Below are 16,223 nucleotides of genomic sequence, written 5' to 3'. Positions count from 1 at the left end.
GCGAAAGTTACACTTCACAAGTTTCCAGCTGTGTCTCCGTGTTCTTGATGACCTCATTTTAAAGTCACCGTCTCGATCCACTGGACTGATTCCCTTCATCATTTTAAACACTTCAGTCAGGTCTCCTCTTAATCTCCTTTTCTTTAATCTGTAAAGGCTCAGCTCTTTTAATCTTTCCTCGTAACTCACTCCCTGTAGCCCTGAATCAGCCGAGTTGCTCTTCTCTGGACCTTCTCTTGTGCTGCTATGTCCTTTTTGTAGCCTGGAGACCCAAACAGCACACAGGACTCCAGATGAGGCCTCACCAGTGTGTTATAAAGACTGAGCAGAACCTGCTGTGACTTGTACTGCACACATCAAGGCGCTATATAACCTGACAGTCTGTTAGCCTTCGTCATGGCTTCTGAACACCGTCGGGAAGTCGATAGCTTAGAGTCCACTACAACAATGTCAATGTTACTTCGTATCCCTCATATTTGCCAGACCTCACGCCCTGTAACTCCCTTTTGTTTCTGAAATTAAAATTGAGACTGAAGGGAAGAAGATTTGCAATCGCCGAAGAAATCCAGGAAAAAACACAGGAAGCTCTAAGCATGGCAACAAAAGACAGCAGGAAATGTTTTCAGGAATGGCTGAAATAAGGAGAGTATTTTCAAGGTGGACTAAAAGGCAACTGCTGTTCTTTTTATATTAAAACTAGCTGATTACCCAGTGGCTTCGATCACTGAGTGCCAGGGAAAAAAATTAAATTATTAAACAGTAAAACATTAACATTTAACAAGTAAAGATACATTGAGTACCACTGGAGTGGTTTTGGGTAAACTACATTTTAAAGGCGCTATAACACCCCTCACCGCTGAAGGAGGTCTCGTCTTCACATTGCTTACAGCCTGGTGCAGTTAAAAAGTAGAACGACGCAAAGCTGTTTTCCTCATCTCTTCTACTATCAAGCACTGCCAACTAAAACAAAGTTACAACGTGGCAGTTTCTGCGACAGTCACGTGGACGAATAAATAAAACTTCTCTGTCAGAACGCGCCTGGCGGCGGACGGCTCAGCGCTGGAGTCCAGAGAGGAGGGCTGGGAGAGGACGACGCGGGCGCACTTCTATGGGATAGATCGGCGTGTTTGTGTTCATTTCTTTTCAATATCAGTAAAATAACTGTCACACAAATAATAACAGTACGTAAAGACGATATAAAAATGGCGTCCACAAATGAAGTGATTAGTTCCTGTATTATAATATGTTCTGTGGTCATACGTAATTCCCATATTGCGTGATCATATGTAATTTCCGTTTCAAACGCAAAAAGAATTTTATATATATAGATTAAGCTTTATTTTAAAAAACAGCTGCATGAATTTTTGGAACTCCCCCCTCACATGTTCCTCGTAGATATTTTATATGTACAGTATGTGTTCAGCCAGTCACATGTATACACCAATGTACGTGGAAATATCTTGATAAAAAATTCAGTGGCCAGTTCCTGTGTGGGTTTGCTCCCACAGTCCAAAGACATGTGTGTGTCTGCCCTGAGATAGACTGGCGCCCTGTCCACCTGCCTTGCTCCCTATCCCGAGACGGCCACCAGCACCCCCTGGGGGACCCTGTGCAGGACTAGGCGGGTTGGAAATGACGGACGGACTGACTGACTGACGTGCTTTGATCAGCATAACGTCACAGCGGCAGCACTTCCAGCATCCTGGACTCGAATTCTGTGCTCTGACGTCGTCCATGTGGAGGTTGCATGTTCTCCCTGTGTTTGTGGAGTCTTACATGATGGGGATACTCTGGGTTTTTATCCACAACCCCGAAGACATGCAGTTTACATTAACCAGTGATTCCAAACTGGCCCAAGTATGCGCATATGAATACACAGACAGACTGAACTTTATTTGACTTGTAAACTAAAAAAGCTCAAGAAATATTCTAACAACAGCAACAGCAACAGCCCCCCAACCACTCAAACACTCAAAGAATTAGAAAAAAAGCACAAAGAAAACTTGACCGACTGGGCCAAAGACAAGTGAGCGTCACTAGTGTGGCACTAAAAAGGCCGCAGGTATGAGTGGGGGACCAGACATGCTGTCATTTGGGAGCCTAATTATATTCAGCACACACACATCGATTCCTTCAGTGATTAGAGCAGATGCACTGTTCACAGATAATGAAAGAACGTGTGTTACTGGGGTCTTAGCGGGCCTAACACATACGCAGCATATGCAAACAGCCCCGGTGGTAGTAATCCAGACATGGCATTGGCCAGCAGAGCACACAAATGGCTCACTGAATATGCCAAAGTGCTGCTAGTCTGGGTATTTAGGGCTTGGCAGGATGCCGCAAGCCATTGGCACCGATGTGACGTCGACTCTGTGCCAAGAAGAATGCTACCTCGCTCCTGCCGAAAGATGGCACTGCAATCGTCAAAGATAACAGTACCGATTCCAATGGCTCCTCTTCAAATGTATGGTTATACTGCAATGGATTTTAGGGGTGAAAGCTGCATTTTAAGGCAAGTTTAATATATCTATTCTTCTGTACCATATTCCTCGTGGCTTAATATTTCCTCCATGCTTACTGAAGGGTTATATGCACTGGTTCACAATCTGAGCTGCGTTTCCAAAAAGAACGCACTCCGAGTGGGCCCTGGGATGTGCTCCACTGGCACTGTGCAGGTTTGCTTCCTGCCTTGTGCCCAGTGCTGCCAGGATAGCTTCTGGACCCCTGCAACCCTGACTTGGACTAAGCAGGTTGGCAAACGTTTCGTATGTACTCCTCCCTGTCACAGCCATTGTTCTTTTCTCAGGTGCTTTAGTCTTGCTAGATACTTCCATAAAGTATTTTCCATTTCCTTTTACCTTGCACTGCTCTCTCAATGCCACATCTAGCTAGATATAGATAAGATAGATAGATAGATAGATAGATAGATAGATAGATAGATAGATAGATAGATAGATAGATAGATAGATAGATAGATAGATAGATAGATAGATAGATAGATAGATAGATCCATATTACTAACCGAGAATGCTAAACCGGATGATGGACGCAGGCACATCCGGCAATGGGCCGTAGCTGCAAAAAGACGTACTGCGCAGGCGCAAAAAGAGTCCGCGAGAGTCGGCTGAGGAGCCGAGAAAGACGGACAAAAGAGGGCGAGAGAGGCGGACAAGACCACAGAAAAAAGGAGTGAGCACAGGAAAAATGGAGAAATGAGGCGCAAAGAGCACCGAAAAAAGGAAAAGGCACATAAAAAAGTATTCAAACGCAAGCAAAGCACGAAACACATTGCACGCGAAACTAGACATAAAAAAAAAAAAAAAAAAAAAAGAGGCTCACGCACAACAGCAAGGCACCGACCCCCCTAACCCCCCCCCCTACAGGCACCGGACGGGACACACACAAAGAGGGGGATTCAAACAAGACACAGGAACATAAAAAGAAAGAAGACGCTCGCGCAACAACAATCCTAAACCCCCCCCCCCACACACACACACACACATTCATAAGAAGTGACACCCAAAGCCACATATTCTAAAGTGAACGTCAACACCTTCACACTAGACAGCATAGGTGTCAGCATAGGTGGATCTCATTACAATAAGGCACTATTAACCGTTCAACCGCAGAAAAGGCTCCATATTAACAGTGACTGCGATCCTCCTTATTACTTATCCATATTTCTAAAAGAAAAAATGTCTCGACTCCAAAAACGCAAAGCTCAACTAAAGCTTCTAACTAACGATGTACCTAAAAGTAAAAACTTTATGAACTGCATTAGATCCTACAATAGTTCATTTGCTTTTGCATATACCGGAGTAAATATCAGGCCACCAAAAGGCAATGGCCCATACTACTTTCCCATATGTGCACAAATACTGCATCGCATTGGAACAGTGCACCCTGAAACAAATCAACAACGCAAATATGCACAAATCTACATCCTGGATCCACATGACGCAATCTATCAATCAAAGTGCTGCATCGCAACAGGCACGGATTCAAAACGAAACACCTCCCGTCTCAGACATACGTTAATGGCAGCGAAGGCTACAACGGGCTTCTCACACAGCACAGGCAAATCGATTACAGCTCCAAAACAACACGTCCCAAATACTACACATGCAACAACGCGCCTCTCAAACGGCACAAGAAAAACATACACCAGTAAAATTCATTCGGATTAATGAATGTCATTTGCAATCATTGTCAATCACTTAACTTCCCTGAAGAAACAACTGGCAATACAAGTTATACATTTACACGTTGTTGTCAAAAGGGTCAAATTAGACTGCCTTCTTTACATTCATATACTGAATATCTACAAAAGCTTATAACTGACGATGTACCTGAAAGTTAAATCTTTATCAACTGCATTAGATCCTACAAATCGGTATCCACTATGAACATTAACGGTGGCACTGCACGTGACATCCGTCTTGCAAAAATGTTAATTATTGATGAATGTTCAATGGCATGAAGTCACTTACTCAACACCATTCATAAACTTCTACAAACGTTTATGAATAATAATATTCGATTTGGAGGAAAGGTACTTTTATTAGGAGGAGATTTTAGACAGTGCTTAGCTATTCTTCCAGATGCCATGCACTCAGCTATTGTTCAGTGCACCTTAAAATACGCAGACAATTGGCATTGCTTTCAAAAGATACAGTTAGTAAAAAAGATACGATGTCCAGAACCAGATCATAACAATTACTTATTACAACTGAGAGATGGTACACTCACCAATACAGCTGGACTTCACCCACATATTATTACAATTCCTCAAGCCTTTATCTGCGACGACTTAGTTACAGAGACATTTCGAACAGCAATCTCATTAGACCAAATGCCCCTTTTAACACAACGCACTATATTATGTCCAAAAAATATTAATGTGGAAAACATAAATACCCAAGTCATTACATTACTTCCTGGAGAGACACAACTCTTTCTAAGCTCTGACAAACTTGACTCTGATCACAACAATAACCATCTTAAATGACCTTACAAGTTCTGAGCTGGAATTACCTTTTACACTTAAACGGCGTGTACAAAGAAATTTTCAAATAAACCTTTACACTGTGCCACACACTTTATTGTTTGCTTTCTATTTGCATCATCTACACCGTCACACTATTCTATATCTCATTCATACATCACGCTCTTTGTCATTCCCAACACCAGGGGTTGGCGAGCGAAGCGAGCAGGGGGCGGAGCCCCCTAGTAGATAGATAGATAGATAGATAGATAGATAGATAGATAGATAGATAGATAGATAGATAGATAGATAGATAGATAGATAGATAGATATGAAAGGCACTATATGATAGATAGATAGATAGATAGACTTTATTAATCCCAAGGAGAAATTCACGTCTAGCTGTCTCGCTCTTGGAGGCTTTAATCCTAAAGTATAAACCCCTAATCACACGCTACACAATCTCCCACTTTTTGGCTGACATTCAGTCACATGGCCCACTTTTTTCTTCTCTTTATTTCCAAATTTACACCACACTGGTTTTAATCAAATCTGTTTAAATATACTTTTTTACTTCACATGCTCCTAGATCTTCTTTGGCTGTTTTACAATACAATACAATTTATTTTTATATAGCCCAAAATCACACAAGAAGTGCCGCAGTGGGCTTTAGCAGGCCCTGCCTCTTGACAGCCCCCCAGCCTTGATGCTCTAAGAAGACAAGGAAAGACCCTTGTAGGGAAAAAAATGGAAGAAAGCTCCAGAAAGGCAGTTCAAAGAGAGACCCCTCTGCAGGTAGGTTGGGTGGGCAGTGGGTGTCAAAAAGAAAAAGGGGGGTCAATACAACATAATAATCAGAACAGAAAGAATCCTCAATACGGTATAAAAATAAAAATGTTACGGAGCAGAATTCAACAGTAGATGATATCCCATAATATGATTTGGATTTCTTTATATATAGAGTGTTGACATTTTTGGTTTAAAGACTACCTGCATTTTCCTCTGTGTGGTACCCCAAATATCTCCTCTCATCACTTTGTTTCCATTCTTGCTGCCTTCCTTCACCTTTACCCATCCATTTTGGTGCACCTGCACGTGGAGTTCTGGGCCATTAAAGTCTATCCGGGCAGCGTAAGGTACAAGGCAGTGTTGTTGTGATGTGAGATTCTCCATAGAACTTGATAAATATTTTGTACGTCTTTATTTGTGATTTAGTGTTACTTTGGTGAGAGGCATTTGTGTTTGCTCTTCCTTTTACGACTGAGTCTCTTTGAATTTTACGACAGAGTTGGGGGGTGTGCTTTAAACCAGTTTGGCGAGTGTTTCTCTGCTAGAGTCTTTCAACCCCCCCACAAGGATGCCAGGTTACTTTAACATATGGTCCTGGGGGTGGCAGGTGTTAAGATGTTGTATTCCCCCATTGGTCTGAGGTATGGCTGTTTGGAATTGGCTTGGATCAGAAGCTTTTAAGTACCATGATGTCCTATTGGCTCTAGAGGTTGGACAGAACATCTGTAAATGTACTTGTTCAGCCACATTCTCTCTCTCTTACTAACCTCTGATGATGAAGACAACACAATGAAGACCACAGCTTAGCAGCCATATTGGAACTGAGCACCAATGATGCCTTGAGACATTTTAAGTAACTAACAAGTCTGTGTGCCGCCTGAAACTACACATCACCATTTAATCAGGTTGTATGGTTGCCAATATTCAAATGTACTTTGCATACTGTTATTATTTATGAATATTACCAATAATACATTGTGTTATGTGTAACTTAGTTCCTGCTTGTCTTTTTACTACACCTACTGTAATTGCCTATAGATATAGAAGGGACGGTGGAGATAAGTTCTATACTATAATACCGTATAGACAGTGCTAAGTCTGTGAGATTAGGCGTTCTGACAAAGGCCACATATTAATAATACAAAAGGAGAAAGCAGAGCAGCACATTACTCTACCAAGACAAAACAGGCAGGAATCAACCAGGAACGGGAGGACAGTTTCGGGGACACAGACACTCACACTGACAGGGAGAGCAAACTGGAGTCGGACATAAAACAAGCAAAGTGGCAGGCAACCAGAGTTCCCAGAATCCTCTGTCCAAATGTGCAAAACACCAACGTGAAGCGGCTCAAGTCACAAATCCCATGGTCCCCCAGCTGTGACACTGGGCTTCTCACTTTTCCCACAAACGCCACAGCTGCTCCCATTTGTTTTTTCCTTCCTTTTTTTTGGCGTCCTCTTCGCCTAATTCTCCTTCATTTTTTTCTCCAATTTCTCTTTGGCTCAAGAATATTCGATATATTTCTATTATGTAAACATACAATTAAGTGTTGGGGCATGCAGTCAGGTGGTGAGTCAGCGCTGGCACAAACTAAAACACTGCTGGTTGGCATTCATCTTTAAACACATAAATAACTGCAGCTTTACAAACGAGCAGGCACAGGCCGGCCTACAAATGGTGAAATTCTGATAACCCCAAGTCCAGGAAAGATTGGACAGCATGGAAAAGGCCAATATAAACGAAAGATGACTTGGACTCCTCTTCAAACACGGACAGAATAAAGACGAGGCACTTCACGTCTGACCTACCAACCACATCGTCTTATGAAGAAACACGTCTGTCCTGAAACGGAGTTGGGCCAGGCGTACTTTAGGCCTAGTAATGATGTGACGATTCGAAATAACAAGGTGACGTGAAACAGGGCAGGCAACTGTGTTCTCATACATAAGGAGCCTCCAAGTACGTCAAGATGTAAAGATGGCTTGAGGCTCGCCAATGTGCCAAAAGATGTGTCAGTTAATAATTCAGCACCTCGAGAGCAACAACCCACAAAGACAAACCAGCAGGGTGTTTGGCATTTCACCCTCCACGGTGCACAAATCAGAGTGCACAGACCTCTTGTGAACAAACGTATGAGCTCTCCAATCCCTCAGGCGTCACGGTCTTAAAAAGCGGCCTGCGTCTTTTAATGGACGTCGTGACACGAGCTCAAGGAATACTTCAGTAACCCTTTGTTGGTCAACGCCATTCACCGCCGCTATCGTCCAATGACGTGTTGCTGTAGGGTTTCCAATACAGTACGGGGTGAAGAGAACTTACAGATGATCCCTTTTTGCTCTATTAGCATTTTCCATACTGCTCCAATTTTTCCAATAATAAATTTTATTTATAGAGGAACTTTACATTAGCAGTAAATCTCAAAGTGCAACATAAAAAGATTAAACAAAGGCAAGGCAGGATAAAAATACAGATAAAGCAACAATAATTCTAGCATTCTTATTAATATGCTTTCCTAAATAGAAACGTCTTTAGCAGTTTATTAAAACAGCCCACCATCTGCGGAGTTCTCAGGCTCTCTGGTAGGCCATCCCAGAGCCGTGGAGCAGCGGCCTTCCATTGTATGAAGTTGGGTCTTAGGGGGCGATGGCGGTGGGTGTTTGTAAAACGGAGGTTTCTTGTAGTGGATTGTAATACAAGGAGTCCTTTAAGATATCGTGGAGCATCTACAGTCCATCCAGAAAGTATTCACAGCGCTTCATCACTGTCTCCACATTTTGTTACGTTACAGCCTTATTCCAAAATGGATTCAATTCATTTTTTTTCCTCAGAATTCTACACACAACACCCCATAATGACAACGTGAAAAAAGTTTACTTGAGATTTTTGTAAATTTATTAAAAATAAAAAACTGATAAAGCACATGTCCAGAAGTATTCACAGCCTTTGCCATGAAGCTCCAAATTGAGCTCAGGTCCATCCTGTTTCCCCTGATCATCCTTGAGATGTTTCTGCAGCTTCATTGGAGTCCACCTGTGGTAAATTCAGTTGACTGGACCTGATTTGGAAAGGCACACACCTGTCTATAGAAGGTCCCACAGTTGACAGTTCATGTCAGAGCACAAACCAAGCATGAAGTCAAAGGAATTGTCTGTAGACCTCCGAGACAGGATTGTCTCCAGGCACAAATCTGGGGAAGGTTACAGAAAAATTTCTGCTGCTTTGAAGGTCCCAATGAGCACAGTGGCCTCCATCATCTGTAAGTGGAAGAAGGTCGAAACCACCAGGACTCTTCCTAGAGCTGGCCGGCCATCTAAACTGAGCGATCGGGGGGGGGAGAAGGGCCTTAGTCAGGGAGGTGACCAAGAACCCGATGGTCACTCTGTCAGAGCTCCAGAGGTCCTCTGTGGAGAGAGGAGAACCTTCCAGAAGGAAAACCATCTCTGCAGCAATCCACCAATCAGGCCTGTATGGTAGAGTGGCCAGATGGAAGCCACTCCTTAGTAAAAGGCACATGGCAGCCCGCCTGGAGTTTGCCAAAAGGCACCTGAAGGACTCTCAGACCATGAGAAAGAAAATTCTCTGGTCTGATGTGACAAAGATTGAACTCTTTGGTGTGAATGCCAGGCGTCACGTTTGGAGGAAACCAGGCACCGCTCATCACCAGGCCAATACCATCCCTACAGTGAAGCATGGTGGTGGCAGCATCATGCTGTGGGGAACTGGGAGACTAGTCAGGATAAAGGGAAAGATGACTGCAGCAATGTACAGAGACATCCTGGATGAAAACCTGCTCCAGAGCACTCTTGACCTCAGACTGGGGCGACGGTTCATCTTTCAGCAGGACAACGACCCTAAGCACACAGCCAAGATATCAAAGGAGTGGCTTCAGGACAACTCTGTGAATGTCCTTGAGTGGCCCAGCCAGAGCCCAGACTTGAATCCAATTGAACATCTCTGGAGAGATCTTAAAATGGCTGTGCACCGACGCTTCCCATCCAACCTGATGGAGCTTGAGAGGTGCTGCAAAGAGGAATGAGCGAAACTGGCCAAGGATAGGTGTGCCAAGCTTGTGGCATCATATTCAACAAGACTTGAGGCTGGAATTGCTGCCAAAGGGGCATCGACAAAGTATTGAGCAAAGGCTGTGAATACTTATGGACATGGGATTTCTCAGTTTTTTTATTTTTAATACATTTGCAAAAATCTCAAGTAAACTTTTTTCACGTTGTCATTATGGGGTGTTGTGTGTAGAATTCTGAGGAAAAAAATGAATTGAATCCATTTTGGAATAAGGCTGTAACATAACAAAATGTGGAAAACGTGATGAAGCGCTGGGAATACTTTCTGGATGCACTGTACTTGCACACTTGCACATTCTGAATTTAAAAGAATGAAATCAGTAAGTGTACCTGATGAGTGAAACCGCTTGTAACGACGTGCGATAAAAGACAATCCTTCACTCCACTGTAAACCACGGCTTCATACAAATGCTATACAGTGCCTTGAACAGCACGCAGCATCACCATGTGCATTACAAGGAAACGTGACATTTCTAGACGTAATCGAGGTTCAAGGTTTCGTTCTGTTTACTCAAGAAAACATGAAATTTGTCTTCTCAGTTGCATCCAATAATGGAAAGAAAATAATAAAAGCAAACAAACAGAGACATGGCCGGTTAAGGTAAGGCAGCTGTTGACAGTGCATGTTTACCCAAGAATGGTTACAGGACACGAACCAAACCTCTTATCACATTCTCTGATATCCCCTTTTGAAAAGCTGAATGTCACCAGGAAGAAAGGAAGTCTGGGAGCGACTTGCGTGGCTTTTCAAAGTGACGCTCCTCCCTGATCTACCAGAGTTCCACGTGTAATGGACGTCTGTCATCAGTCGAGAGGATTTCCATTTTCTTTAGCGTTGTCCTCTGACAGATCATCTACGTCAGCTTGCTTAGTAATCTGCGTTTTTTTTTACAGTTTGGTTTGTCAGATGACTAAACAGGCAATGAAGCTCAAAGTGATAAGAGACTGTGATAAACTGAGGTCCTCGTCTACTTTAAGTAGTTTGAGTTTACAGACGAGAAATTAGTGCCGACTGCATTTGGAGAATTTGGATTCCAGCTAAGACTGTTATGGAGGTCATTTCCTAAATATTTATATTCAGTCATTATTTCTAGCTCCTCACCCAAAATAAGAACAGGTGAACACACAGATGTCTCTCTCTTAAAGTCCAATCTCACTTCTTTTTGACATTCCGAGTAAGCCAGGTCTTACTGCGCCAGTTTACAATGCAGTCCATTTGATTTAGGTGGCACCTTCTGTCCTCATCAGATATGCGTCCCATGAGCACAGTGTCACGTAGACTGAGACACAGTTTCTGTCCTTCAGCCATCACCATGCTGACTGCTGCTAAGTGGACCTTCATGTTTACAACACGGCTCCAAGTTAACATTGGATAAGGGACAAGTGCACTATGACGTCTGTATGAGTGGAAAACACTGTCCTGCTGTTATGGACTATTTTAGTATTTATTTTAGTTTTAACTTGAGTAATTGTGTTTATTTATTTTATTTTTTTTTTGCACTGGCAAATTGCACCTAAAATTTTGTTGTACAATGTCTCATTGCTACAATGACAATAAAGATTTGGATTTGCTTCATCAGCACACCTGACAATGGAGCAGTGGTCCTTAGCCTTCTGAGGCCCTCAGTCCTGTGTGAGTTGGAGGCCAAGCAGTCACTTAGCTTGGTCCTCCCAGGTGGCACAGTGGTAGTGCTGCTGCTGCTGCTTTGCAGTAAGGAGACTGTGGAAGATTGTGGGTTCACTTCCCAGTTCCTCCCTGTGTGGATAGCACTTTGAGTACTGAGAAAAGTGCTATATAAATATAATGAATTATTATTTAATTAGCTCTCTTATATGCCATGCGTATGGGGTTCTGCATAAAGCTGTTTCTGATCCTAATCTTGTTTCTTTAGTTAACACACCTTGTGGAAGGGTTTGTTCTTCATGGTCCTTTAAAAGCCAAATTATGTTGGTTTGGACATGTGCAGTGGAGAGATGCTGGGTATACTGGGAGAAGGATGTTAAAGATGGAACTGCCAGGCAAGAGGAAAACAGGAAGGTCTAAGAGGAGGTATATGGATGGACATGCAGGTGACGGGTGTGACAGAACGAGATGACGAGGACAGGAAGAGATGATCTGCTGTGACAACCCCTGACGGGAGCAGCTGAAAGAAGAAGAAGTTATCTGTCCTTGGTTTCAAAATGAGGGGTCTCAGTACCTCATGTAACTGCATATTGGAGCAACTTTAGCAATATTACTTTTTGGGGATATTCAATTACAAACAAAGTAAAGGCAACTTTGTTTTAAGATTATACATACTGTACTGTAGAGTTACTCTGTAAAGCACTTTCAGCAGAAATTCAAAAAACGTGTGCACATTAACAGCTCCTTTAGTAGAATACAGCGAGAAGTGGCACCCGTGTCTCTTTTGGCGTTGTCAATACACTAAACGGCCATACGAAGGTTGCCTGAACTTTACTGCTGACAAAGTGCAGTGGATTTGTTTTATGAGCACATACTGTTGGGATGTCTGGATTACAACAGAAGTCAGGCATATCAATATTGAACACATTTTAAGAAACCTCTTTAAAAAAAACACACGCACGCAGGGTGATCTGGAACATGAAATGCATGTGAAACTATCTGAATATCCGCAAACAAAAAGTCACACCAACTGTAGACGTCTGTAGTGAAGTCAAGGCCTCGTGAGATACTTACACTGAACCCATCCATCCATCCATTTTCCAACCCGCTGAATCCGAACACAGGGTCACGGGGGTCTGCTGGAGCCAATCCCAGCCAACACAGGGCACAAGGCAGGAACCAATCCCGGGCAGGGTGCCAACCCACCGCAGGACACACACAAACACACCCACACACCAAGCATACACCAGGGCCAATTTAGAATCGCCAATCCACCTAACCTGCATGTCTTTGGACTGTGGGAGGAAACCGGAGCGCCCGGAGGAAACCCACGCAGACACGGGGAGAACATGCAAACTCCACGCAGGGAGGACCCGGGAAGCGAACCCAGGTCCTCAGGTCTCCCAACTGCGAGGCAGCAGCGCTACCCACTGCGCCACTGTGCCGCCCTACACTGAACCTGAATGCCTTTTTTTAATTGTGTTAAATATTATCATCTGGCTATTTGCTTTGCACAGAACTGATATATCGTGTATGTGCAATTGCTTTTTAGTTCTTTAAAGATAATTTAAAAAATCTAATGGTCTCTTATGCCAGGATTGCCCACTGGGCACAGCAATCATTACCTTATTTTACCCTTTTCAAGAATGCATGGCGTTGTAGTGCCCTTCGCAATATGACAGACGAGCCGTACAGGACGGCATGAGGCCTCAGCCAGTTCCAGTTGTCCACCAGTAGTTTCTTTGTGCCGCACTTTTAACACAATCCGTCTTACCAAAGCGCAGCTCAAGATTCCAATATGGAGCCCGACGGTTCGATGGGAAACTTGCGGATTGTTGTGTTGGCTCCTCACGGCTATTAATTACGACTCCAATAAGCACTCAATCCAAACAACAATATGCGATGACCGTACACAGTCCATGCCAAAACATGCCGTTAAGTCACACAGCAATACCACACAACTCGGTAACGAGCCCACCTCCACCATCAAAACGGGGCTTCAAACTGGCGGCAGAGCCACACCCGGGGGCACCATTAACAGTTAGACAGGCGCCCCGTGTCCGCGGCTCTCGTGCCTTAAACAAAGTGAAGGTGACCCCCGGTGCCACAGCGCCGGTGACCCGGTGAGGACTGAGCTGCCGCAGCGCGCGTTTTACAGCCCCTCCTCTGTCACGTGACCCGCACAGGCCCACACGGCCGCCAGCGCCGGCGCCGGACTCAGTCGTTCCGAAAGCGGCGCGCGAATTACTCACCAGTTCCCCGAGCCGACGATGCACACTTTCAGCGGCGCGCTCATCCTGCACAACATAACACAATGGCTGAGGCAAAACGTGCAGGCGTTAGTAACTGACGCAGCAGGAACGTCTAACGGCGCAGAGACACGCGCTACGCTGAGCGAGGCGGTGACGTCACCAGAAGCCGGTTCGCTAGGAGTGAGCGGATCTTCCCGGGGGCGGGCGTGTAGAGCAGTGGCTGCACAGCTCTGCACACTGATTGGACATCACTCGAGACTCGACCAATCACTTGAAAGGAATGAGCGAAGTTTTCTATTTTAATGAGCGGGTAGGAGTGAGGCTGCACTGATCTGCTTCGTTCCGGGCACGGATTGGATACGGAGATCAATAAACGACAAACTGACCGGACGGAAAAGTTAATTGGTTTACTGGCGCAAAGTTTTTAACTTCAGTCCACGGTTATGGGAGGCTAGAATCTAATAGGGCAACGTCAGGTAAAAGACAACAACCAAGCCTTATAATAATAATAATTATTATTATTATTATTTACATTTATATAGCACTTTTGTCATTAGTCAAAGTGCTTCAGTGAGTGTGGAGCCACCACTAATGTGCAGCATCCACCTAGATGATGTGATGGCAGCCATTTTTGCACAAGTATGCCCACCACACATGAGCTGTTAGCTGGTGAAGTGGTGAGATAGCCAATTAGAGGCAGGGGATGATTAGGGGGCCAGAATGACCAGGCTGTGCTGGGAAATTTAGCCTGGGCATCAGAATGCACCCTACTCTTTTACGAAGGATGCCCTGGGATCTTTTATGACCATGGTGTCAGGACCTCGGTTGAACATTTCATCCAAAGGACAGCGTCATTTTTACAGCACGGTGTCCCTGTCAATTCACTGGGGCATTGGGGTCCATGCTCAGTCCACAGGGTAAGTGCCCCCTGCTGGCCTGACCAACACCTCTTCCAAGAGCAACACACGCTTTTCTTGGTTGGTCTTCCATCCAAGTACTGACCAGGCTTAGCTTCAGGTGGATGACCTCTTCTGAAGTGCAGGTGGGTTGGCAGCTGGCCGTAAGTCAGGACAGATCTACTATCGGAAGGTTGCCGGTTCGAATCCCGTAAATGCCAAAAAGTGACTCTGCTCTGTTGGGCCCTTCAGCAAGGCCCTTAACCTGCAATTGCTGAGCGCTTTGAGTAATGAGAAAAGCGCTATATACAGTGGTGTGAAAAACTATTTGCCCCCTTCCTGATTTCTTATTCTTTTGCATGTTTGTCACACAAAATGTTTCTGATCATCAAACACATTTAACCATTAGTCAAATATAACACAAGTAAACACAAAATGCAGTTTTTAAATGATGGTTTTTATTATTTAGGGAGAAAAAAAATCCAAACCTACATGGCCCTGTGTGAAAAAGTAATTGCCCCCTTGTTAAAAAATAACCTAACTGTGGTGTATCACACCTGAGTTCAATTTCCGTAGCCACCCCCAGGCCTGATTACTGCCACACCTGTTTCAATCAAGAAATCACTTAAATAGGAGCTGCCTGACACAGAGAAGTAGACCAAAAGCACCTCAAAAGCTAGACATCATGCCAAGATCCAAAGAAATTCAGGAATAAATGACAACAGAAGTAATTGAGATCTATCAGTCTGGTAAAGGTTATAAAGCCATTTCTAAAGCTTTGGGACTCCAGCGAACCACAGTGAGAGCCATTATCAACAAATGGCAAAAACATGGAACAGTGGTGAACCTTCCCAGGAGTGGCCGGCCGACCAAAATTACCCCAAGAGCGCAGAGACGACTCATCCGAGAGGTCACAAAAGACCCCAGGACAACGTCTAAAGAACTGCAGGCCTCACTTGCCTCAATTAAGGTCAGTGTTCACGACTCCACCATAAGAAAGAGACTGGGCAAAAATGGCCTGCATGGCATATTTCCAAGACACAAACCACTGTTAAGCAAAAAGAACATTAGGGCTCGTCTCAATTTTGATAAGAAACATCTCAATGATTGCCAAGACTTTTGGGAAAATACCTTGTGGACTGATGAGACAAAAGTTGAACTTTTTGGCAGGCAAATGTCCCGTTACATCTGGCGTAAAAGGAACACAGCATTTCAGAAAAAGAACATCATACCAACAGTAAAATATGGTGGTGGTAGTGTGATGGTTTGGGGTTGTTTTGCTGTTTCAGGACCTGGAAGGCTTGCTGTGATAGATGGAACCATGAATTCTACTGTCTACCAAAAAATCCTGAAGGAGAATGTCCGGCCATCTGTTCGTCAACTCAAGCTGAAGCGATCTTGGGTGCTGCAACAGGACAATGACCCAAAACACACCAGCAAATCCACCTCTGAATGGCTGAAGAAAAACAAAATGAAGACTTTGGAGTGGCCTAGTCAAAGTCCTGACCTGAATCCAATTGAGATGCTATGGCATGACCTTAAAAAGGCGGTTCATGCTAGAAAACCCTCAAATAAAGCTGAATTACAACAATTTTGCA

The 16,223-nt window shown here is 44.0% G+C and overlaps 1 protein-coding gene across 1 annotated transcript in view; it reads right to left on the bottom strand.

Moving 5' to 3' along the window:
* The window catches only part of gpd1l (glycerol-3-phosphate dehydrogenase 1 like), a 94,321-nt gene extending 80,426 nt beyond the window's left edge, over positions 1–13,895 (bottom strand). Inside the window, exon 1 of the mRNA XM_028817851.2 lies at positions 13,730–13,895. Coding sequence (XP_028673684.1) covers positions 13,730–13,785 — 56 coding nt within the window. The 5' untranslated portion in view covers positions 13,786–13,895. The remainder of the gene's footprint in view (positions 1–13,729) is intronic.
* Positions 13,896–16,223: the final 2,328 nt, after the last annotated feature.

Source organism: Erpetoichthys calabaricus, chromosome 13 (assembly GCF_900747795.2).
Source record: "Erpetoichthys calabaricus chromosome 13, fErpCal1.3, whole genome shotgun sequence".
Classification (NCBI taxonomy): Eukaryota; Metazoa; Chordata; class Cladistia; order Polypteriformes; family Polypteridae; genus Erpetoichthys; species Erpetoichthys calabaricus.
This window is presented reverse-complemented; position numbering and strand designations above follow the sequence as displayed.